This window comes from Fulmarus glacialis, unplaced genomic scaffold, assembly GCF_000690835.1.
Source record: "Fulmarus glacialis isolate BGI_N327 unplaced genomic scaffold, ASM69083v1 scaffold42181, whole genome shotgun sequence".
Taxonomy (NCBI): Eukaryota; Metazoa; Chordata; class Aves; order Procellariiformes; family Procellariidae; genus Fulmarus; species Fulmarus glacialis.
Genome location: NW_009194188.1, coordinates 1 through 10,028, shown reverse-complemented (window position 1 = coordinate 10,028; position 10,028 = coordinate 1). Strand labels below are relative to the sequence as shown.

General features: G+C 43.0%; 1 protein-coding gene across 1 annotated transcript; it reads right to left on the bottom strand.

The window, feature by feature from the left end:
- Positions 1-6,250: 6,250 nt before the first annotated feature.
- Positions 6,251-10,023, bottom strand: GMNC (geminin coiled-coil domain containing; the record flags this gene model as incomplete). The annotated part of the gene is made up of 3 exons (XM_009587685.1): positions 6,251-6,895; positions 8,437-8,553; positions 9,985-10,023. Coding segments are annotated over 3 exons (801 nt in total), but the record flags the coding sequence as incomplete, so codon positions are not given.
- Positions 10,024-10,028: the final 5 nt, after the last annotated feature.

The window sequence follows — 10,028 nt, the reverse complement described above, 5'->3', positions numbered from 1 at the left end:
GGGAGGGGGCTGCGGGCTGGCGCTGGCCGCCACACCGGGGGCTCGGGGCGTGCGGCTGCACCGCTGGCCTGTCATACGCCCGGCTGGCACCATAGCTGTGGAGTGAAACGCCCTCAGCTGAAGCCCACGACTGTGCGAGCCTGGGGCCTCGGCCTCACAGCTGGGAATCAACAGCCCGCAGTTCCGCATCTGGGTGTGCAGCAGCAACACCGGGGCCACAGCTGCCCGGCTGCTGGTAGCTGCACAGCTGGGCCTGCAGCTGCACAGCTGGGGCTTTGGTGGCACATCTAGGACTTTGGCTGCACACGCGTGCTCTCAAATGTGCTGCTAGGCCTTCAATCTGCACAGCTAGAGGCTAGGATTCCTGGCCTGCATTCCAGCTCATCTAATGACATCTTTTGTGCCCCAGAAAGTTACATAGCTCCCACGCTTGCAATTCCTGACCCTGTGTTCTGTGATCATTAGCTGGGAATAATGTGGTGGTGGAAGATGTTATACGTGCAAACATTGTTTACTAAATGAATATTTGGAGAGTGTTCTTTGACTAATAACAGCTTCCGAGATAGTTGTCAGGAGTTTCAGCTAACTATACCAGTATTACAGCTACAGTTTGAGTGTGGAATTTTTTTATAAATCAGGGAAAATAGGGAGCTCAGACCTCCCAGGTCTTCATGCCCCTACTGATTTTTTTTATAATCTATTGCTTGTGCTGCACCATAATTATACTGATCTCCTTGGGCTGCACTGTGTGTAAATATTTAGCCTTGAAATAATTCAATGATGCACAGCTAATGAAGCAGAGGAATGACTGGAGACATGGCATTTTAGGTGAATCACAGCTCATTCCACAAATTATTTATAGACTGTTCTCTCTTTACGATGGGATGTCAGCTACCTGGCATCAAGCCAGAGTGTTTGTGAATCATCCAATAGACTTATTGTGGCTCCTAGAGGAGGGCAAAAGAGATTAAGGAAGGCTCACTTTGTATCTTTTCATAAGTAATAAACAAATGAAAAAATAGATCTTTCTGGTCCCAGCTGTTGCATGGTTACTAATACACCTGCCCATGATCAGAAAGGAAAGTTAATAACTAACACAGCTTTACTTTTGGTGTCAAGTATAGCTGACTAAATAGAGGTTTGAATTCTTTACTCATGCTTTTCTCTCTCATCTTCAGTCTCTTTACATGACACCTCAGTACCATTTTACAATTCATCACTTCAGAGTCAGAATCAGGAGTACTCAGAGTACTATGATGAATCAGGTTGCCCTAGATCAGGATGCTCAGCTGCCTAGGAAAGTATAAGTCTATTAAGTGAGAGAGCCTGATGCTGCAAAAATAACAGAAGAAAAGCACAATACTTCCTTCTGTCCTAGTCAGTTTGTAGCATGGAATCTATTTCTGAGTTAAAACAATAATGGATCACTGCAATATGCTGTGCAAGCCTGACTGAAATGAGCATACCTGTGGCTGTTACATCTTCACCTCTGTTATATTATGATCAAAAATTGCACCTCCTTGTGTGGACACTTGTGCTTGCAGGAAATAAAGATCCTTTTCAGTCCTCTGCAGAGGTGTGTAGGTGCTAGGTATGGTGCTGTGCAGTGTGAGCAACAGCTGAAGTTGGCAGAAAGAATCGCATCAATTAGATGTTAAGTTTTATTAGACATAACTTAATGACACTGGTAAAATTGACATTTACATAAAATCATGGCCTTTTTCAATCACAAAAATCATGAACATCAACATATTAAGTGTTAATTTAACTTCCACTTCTATTAGCATACCTTTCTAAAAACATGGATTGTTTTAAAGTGTGCAGCTGCACATGTTACATTTACATAATAAAGCAAACAAACTTCAAATAAAAAAATAAAACAAATATGTTAATACAAAATGGATATTTACAGACAATGAAGTTCACCACTGCCTAAAGAACCTTCCAGGGCCCCTGGGCCTTTCAAGTCATCCTTCCCTACCCCGGAGGTATATGTGCCTGGTACAGATCCTTGGCAAGAGGGAACTTCTCATGCAGTTTGCAGCAGCAAGAATCATATTTTCTTGTTAAATTGCTATGAAGTGGTCCAGTGGTAGATTCCATGGAAACCAAAGCACAGAAACAAAGTGTGATACCACAGACAATATCAGAACCCAGAACTTCTGTCTCTTGCTCCTCTATTCCAGCTGCCGGATTTGTTTTTGAAGTTACAAGTACAGTACCAAGCTGAAACTTTTCATCTCTGCTATCTCCTGGCTACCTAGTTGTGATGGCTGTGCGAAGAACTGGATTTTGTTTCCACTTTTTGCTTTCATTCCTATTGATCTCTAGCTACCTCTATGGCATAGGGATGTGTCACAGGCTTCCCTGGGCTTTACCTTGCACTTTCCATGAGTAGCAGGGTGGCTCTGGCTCTGTTTCACCCCCTGGGAATGGATACAAAAGGGCAAACAGGCAGCATCAGGCACAAACCAGGACTGAAACCCCATCTCAAAACCTGGTCTAAGCTTTGTACAGGCAAGACCTTCTCTCCCACGTCTTTGCAGGCCAAAGAACTGTGATGCAAACCAGACAGTAATTAAAAGCAAATAAGCATTTCCAGAATTTTATCTCATGAAGAAAAAAGATGGTGTGTTAGGCTCCATTTCTGTGGCTGATTTTTACAAGTTCAATCTAACACTGGGCGCCTACACACGACGGAGCTAGATTCAGCTTCACTAGTATCATGTTAGTAGCAGTGTTGCTGTTCCAGCCGCAGCCTGCACCTAAGGTCATGAGCCCTACCACAAGGTAAAAGCAAATAAGCTAGAAGCAGCACTGTGTTAATGCAGCTTTATTGCTTTCAGGCCCAAGAAAGTCATGTGGACACAGCTGGCCAAACCAGCACCAGCCGAGTCAGTAACCATCCCCCATATCCCACCATTTGACAGTAATCTGCCATAAGATGTCTTCAATCTCCTACTCATTTTCCACATCTATTATACCTGCATGAATTTTCAGAGGAACCAGGCAGTTTAGAGTGAGGTATGCTGAGTAAAGGCTTTCTTTTGGCAATAGGAGCAACATTTATCTAAAGGAACGGTTCGGTTACTGGGACTCGTCCTCAATGAGAATTGCACCACTGAACTCAGCGGGAGTATTACAGAGAAACAAAAAAGCAGAAGAGTAGCTTGTTTCTATTGTTCTTGGTGATAACCCAGGAAATACTAGTTCAAATGATGCTGTCGGGGAAAAATAAATCACCCTTAGTTTTTTGCTAAAATGGTTTGGAGATTTTTCTGTTTCCTTTCCAGTGTGCTCCATTCACTACAGTGATCAGCATCATTATTAACACAGAGACCTTTGCTCAAGCAGTTGTCTAAACCAGAATTTTAAGTTTGCATGTGCAAGTCAGGAGCACCCATCAGCTGATAGGAGCTGGTCCTATCATGGGGTCCTCTACCCAAATGAGCTCCAGTAAGCCAGGCTCAGACAGAAATCCCTGCCACAGGACTCAATACCTTTATGCTGAGTAAAATTCAGGAGCCCACAGGAAAAGAAGGGGATTCATTCAGGTAAATTATTCATTGAGCTATTCACTTACATCTATAATTTATTTGCTATGAGACAAGGGGCCAGTCACCCTTTTTCAAACGGCTGGCAAAGGTTCAAGCATCAGTTTGTTCCTACGGAAAACCTACTTCGAGATTGTACCAAAGATCTGACACTTTTGTTCTGGCTTTCTGCAGGAGTAGTTCTCACACGCAGTGATATAAAAATGTGGAAAGGAGATGTCAAACAGGTGGAAAGCTTTTTCTCTTTCTAGAGAAAAAAAAAGATTTAATATTTGCTGACAGGACAAATGTACTTATTACTGCTGCTGATTCCATAGCATTGAAATACATAAGTAATAGCATTCAATAGTGTTAGAAAATGTAGACAGATCTTTCTCTACTTATGTTTTACAGCTGCTTTGAAAGATGTGGCATCTACAGCTGCTTTGGGTGCAGTCCTCTGGCCACTGTCTATTCCCAGCATGCTGTTCATCCCCCGCACCACACATACCAGGGTCTCCCACCACATATTTGTGTTCAGGTCAGGCATTTTCTACACTACCACACGCACTAATAAAAACTCCAGTGATGGGAGTATTTTCTTCAATGCTACCTTATATAGTAGGGCAAGAGAAGATTAATAGACAAGAAAAGCCTTGAGAAAGAAATGAGTTGTTTGTAGGACAAGATTTTTCTTCTGCTTTCATTGAAAAGTGAAAACTGCTATAGAAACAGTGGTCTTGTCTGACTAGTCTTCATCAGCCGGCCACATTTTTACCGACTACAACAAAACCCCCAAACAAATATTTGTATTTATTCCATGTGCATTTTTTGTTTTGGGTTTTTTTGTTGGGTTTTTTGGTTTGTTTTGGTTTGTTTGGGTTTTTGTTTTGTTTTTTTCCTTTTTAAATCCACTGCAATTATGCCTACAATAAATGCTTTCAAATTGCCTATTCTGGAAGTCTGCCCTATGCCTTTAAAGCAACTATCCAGAAATACAGAGTTTGCTTATTTAAAAGTCTTCTGGGAAATCACTACTGCTCCTGATGGACAATCCCAAATACTGCAATTCTAATGCACAAGAGCCTATTTAGGAGATATTTTTACCCTCTAAAAATAAAAGAATATCCAGTTTTCTGTAGGAAAATAAGCCTCTAGATGGAAATCCTCACACAGAGTTATTTTTATGTATGCAAGTACTTCCTTAAAGTCACTGGACCATTCTGAAAGCAAGAATAACCAAATCACACTATTTCCAATACTTAGGCATCAAACTACTGTAAAGCAGAAAACAAAGGTAACACAGAAAATTACTGGCGAGCTTACTTCATGTCAGTTGACTTCACATCATTAGTAGTGTTACTAAAAGTCCTGTACAGTGCTAGAGCACCTTCTCTCCAGAGATTTTTAAAGCATTCTCAAGATAGTGATGATCATAGCTTCAGCCCACCACTACCTGGCAGAGACATGGAGAGGCAAGAGCTGGTGTTGAAGGTTGTCGTTCCCAAAGACTCACTCTAACCACTAAGTGATGCTGCCTCCCCAAACCAGGAGAAACATTTCCCATAGGAAGCATGGGGTTAGGGGAGGAGGAGGAAGCAGCCCTGATTCAGCTGATGTTGATTGCAGATAAATCTGTGTGTGCTCTCAGAGATCAGGACAAAGATGTCAAGAAGTTGTTCCCTAGAAAGAAAATCTCCAGTTTCACGAGTCCAGCTCTTGACGTTGCAAAAAAGCCCCACCGAAGAAACAGAAATTGCTTATGAAGCCAGGAGTGGCTCCCTTTTATAAGGGCTTCCAACATCAGGCAGGTAAATGTGGAAAAAATCCATCAAAAGGCTAGTGGGATGCTGCAGGCAAGGGGAAAGGCATCCTTTGCAGAAGAAACAAGTGCTCTGAGTGTACATTACCTACAGGTGAGAAAATTTCTGCCACTAATATATTGGGCCAGGGCCTTGGCTGGTGATGGCAGTGTCATTACAGCATCTCCAATTCTAGCTCCTGTTGCAAGGAACAGAGAAAATACCTTTAAAACACAGTGTAGTAAACACATTAGAATCTTAAAATCCCCTGAATTTGCTAAATCACTTGTAATTAAGTAGCCTCCAGGCAATAGAAGCAAATCCTGTTTATTTTGAGGCATCATCAAAGAGTATGACAGCACCACGTGACCGCAGGTAGGTCAGTCTAGTGTAGCACATTACCAAATACCCATGGTTGCCTTAATCCAAGGCAATCTGCGTAGCCAAGAGAGACACAAATCACTTAGAAACTGCTGATCCTCAGCCTCCCACCTATGCTCCTTTGTAATCTGTGGATATCTGTGAGAGATGTGCTATTTCCAGACTGTATTCCCAAAATGCTTTCCAGTTTGGTGTATGTGGGAGCGATCATCAAAGCTGAAAGCACTCCAGCCTGGAAACTACCACTTAACAAGGAATAGATCATAGTAGAAAAACCATGAAGGAAGTAAAAGCAGGTATCTCAACACAGGCACAAAAGAGGTGGATCCAATTTGTACATCTGGCCTGGGGCAGATAATTGTCGAAGTGCAGTCTGGAGCCACGCCTGTGAAAATCTGGGAGGGAAGGAGTAGTGGGTAGGTGACAGAGTAGCATTTAACAAAGGGCTCATTTTTGATGCCTGAACCTGTCTCAAGCACCAGATGAAGTGTCTGTCTCCTACATCCCCTATGGCTGACCCTTGATGCAGGTGCATTATTCAGCCTGCTTGGGCACCCAGGTGAATCTCCATCCTCCATCATCATCCCTGCGCACGAAGGCTTGTCCTTGGTGGAAGGTGTGCGTTTTCACATTGCGGTGAGGACTTAGAGATGTTGTGAAGGCCACTTCTGTTTTGTTGGGTGACAAATCGCCAGTCAAATAAGGCAACCCATAGGCTGGGAGGGAGGAAACGCTTGGCACTGTTGAGGAGACACATGGTGCTGAAGAAAACTGAGGGAGGAAGGGAGGGTCCCCACTGCATGGATGGGTACTGCTGTTAGCTGGAGGCACATGGCTGCAGCTATACACTGCTGGCGCTCCTTCACTGTGGTCATAGTCTACTGCTTCACCAGGGCTCAGGCAGTATGTGTCTTTTCCAAGGTCTGAGGGCAGGGCACTGTAGTTAGCTGAAGTTTCATCAATGGTGTTGACATCTTTTAATCCTAAAGTCTGCAAGACCCAGCTGTCCACAGCAGGGCTGGCTTGTTCTTCACAGGCAGTGAATTCATTAAAGAGGTTCCTTCTAGCTTTGGAAGCATGAGGAGTTTCTTGAGGAACAAAGCAGTGGTCCTCTTTTAATCTCCTCTTGGTGCTTTTGAGAATAGCACAGGTTTTTTGGCCATGGCAGGATAGCAGTTTCTATAAAAAAAAACAAATAAGGTGGAGAGAAAAGATTAAAATCTGAATTTCTAGTTACCTGGAAGCAACATGTTTCTGATCTCAGATTTTAGATGGGCAAGATGGTTACTACTGTCCTTATGAAAGATACTTTTTCTTTCACCCTGTGCTTAAACGTATGGATATGCTTAACTATTTTGTATCTTTACAACCTCTGCAACAACCTAGTCCCTGAATGAGAGGAATTTGACAATGTCAATAAAGCCTGTGCTTTGATCGCATTCTCACTCAGTACGGCGTGAAATGAGAGCTCCTGCCTGGCTGTACGGCACTCCTCTGTGCTGATGCTGCCAGCAGCATTTGGCAGGTGAGTGGGGTATGGGGGAGAATGTGGCAGCCTGACAAAGAGGGAGGATGTGAAGGTAAGTCATACTGGGGCAGGTGTGATCCTGGCCAGGCGGAGCTTGGAGCCGCAGACTTGAGCGGCTTTGAGCTCATTAATCCACCTCAGTTGCCATCATCCCAGGACAAGAGCCCTTCAGGCATCCAGGGATGGTCAAATAAAGGGAGGAATAACAAGGAAGCTCCCCACCACGTCATGAATTCACTGCTCAGCCACCTCTCGTTGCAGTTTCACACTGGACTCTCCTCCATGTGACATAGATGGGTGGCCATGTCTCCCTGCTGTGCCCATTGAAGGAGACCTTTTCTACTGCCAGAAGCCAGGTCTTGGCATGGGAGGGGGGACATGCCACACTGTCAACTCTGAATAGGATGTAAAAGGAAACTCTGCTATTTTTTACAGGCCTTTTTACCTCATGCCCAATCCACAGAGCTGAGCAAATAATTAATAGTTTGGTTTCACGGGCAAATCTGGAATAGTAAAAAAATGTCCTTAAGTCAACAAGAAACAATTATCTTTATTTTGGAAGGGAGACAGGGAATCAAAATATTTAATTAAAAAAAAAACTTTACATTTAGTTTAACAGAATGTTTCATCCAACACTGAAGTGTTTAATTTTGTATTTCACCTTTAAAAAAACCACACAACTTTTTAATTAGTAAATTTGAAAAAAATTAGATCAGTATTTCTAATGTAAATGAATAAAACGTATCATTGGAAGGTGACAAAACAAAACATAAAACAGAAAGCACCCAAAACATAAAAAAAGGAAAAATTAATCCTTATCAAAAGGACAATTGTCAAAACAGACACATTCAAGAAATATATGTTCAAATTTGAACTTTTCACTGAAAAAAGCTTTAGATGGAATAATTTTACCTTGCTTGTAAACTTAACTTACTTATAGCTAACTTACTTATAAACTAAACTTAATTATGCCATGGGCTATACTGTCTCCACAGTCAGAACCTGATAGGATGTCATTCCTGGGGGAAACGGTCACCTTAGACCAATGACCAGCAATTCGGAAGCTCTGTGACGTTAAATAGGTTGTCTACATCCTTAGACTTTCCACGTATTTTAATGGCATGTACCTATTCAACACATTTCTTCTGCACACGTCTATACAACAGGTATACAACAGGTTTGAACACAATACCTTGGCTTTTTCTTCTAAACACTTAATCAGGGCAGAATTCAGGTATTGTCGGAGGTTATTATTTTCTTCATGTAACCTAGCAAGTTCCTCTTCCTTCTGAAGCAAAGTATCTTGAAGCTGTGGAAAAGAGATATTGATGAATAGATGTTGACTCTGTAACTTAATAGCAATTGCCCTATGGTACAGGCTGCTTGGATTTGATGATCTGGGTGTTTGCTTTGTGAACTCAACCCACCCCCTCCAGCCTCTTGCCTCTGTAAGTCTAAGTGGCATGACTGTTCAGTTTTCACTTTTGACTTCCTTTATTCTTTAGCGAGTGTTTGAGAAGATTACTCTGAAAAAACTTGTAACTGTGGAATAATAACAGAAAAGAATTACAGGTAGCCCTGTGAATAACCAGAAACCTTCATGGCCATGACAGCAGCTGCCAGATCTCCTCCAGAAGCGGCAGTAAGCATCCCTTTGCACCCCTCTCATTCCCATTTATAGGTGGCTGGTGGGGAAAAGGAGACGGTGGAGCTGTAGGCTAACAATTTATGGGGGTAGAATGCAAAAGGAAGATGCAGCTGCCATTCTTTATGATACAGTAGTACTCAGTGATCCGCTCAATCCTGGACCCTACTGTGCCAGTCCCAGTACATATACAGAGCTGAGATAATCATGGGTCCCAAGAGCTGAAGAGGTATGTTTTGATTTGCAGACGCCTAACACTTTTCATGGGAAATCTACATATTTGTAGAGAGATTTTTGCCTCCTGATCATAGCTCTGGGGACTCCTTTAGGAGGACAAAGGACCTTCTGCCAAGGACCCCGGGCATCTGCTGACCATAGGCTGAAAAGCACAGATTTAAATGATTGAGGTAGAGCCAAAGAAAGAAGAGTACACTGATGTCTGGAACTAGGGTTTGATTCCAGGGACCTTGAAGTTAGTAAATGAATTTCCATCGACTTCACTGTGTCAAAATATCATTCCAAGTATTTGATCAGAGTGATCTGTTTGGGGCTCCTTCATCTAGACTGTTCAGAGTTCCTCCTGCCCCTTTGATGGGATTTACAAAAAAGGAAAGAAGAGAGAAAATAAAGTAACAAGGAGATGCTTGTTGGTCAAAATGGTTCATCCTCCATATAAGTAGGAAATTCTGGTGGAATCAGTGCTCATGACGTTAATCCTGGTGGACTCAGGACACACACTATGTATTTTTAGTCAACAGCATGAGGCTCTGCATCATCAGAGCCTAAGAGACTCTCTGGTCATGCTCCTGGTCTTCTCTAGCACCGAGGCAGCTGGTGCAATACGCTGTAAGAGGGGAGAGATCAATAGGGAACCCCACAACAGTTGTTCCAGCTTCACGGGACAACATGGGGGAGACAAATACTTCAAGCAAGGAACAAAAACCACTCAAATAAATCGGTTTGCCCCCGTTTCCCACATCCATGCCAGTGAGAGGGAGACGTGCCATAAACCAACCCAGAAGGTGCGATACATGATACAAAGTTCAGGAACCTCGGGGGGAGAAACCGAGGCTGCTGGGGGCGCGGAGCCTTTACCTGCTTGTTTCTGTAGAGCTGGGAGGACAGCTGGTCTCCCTGCC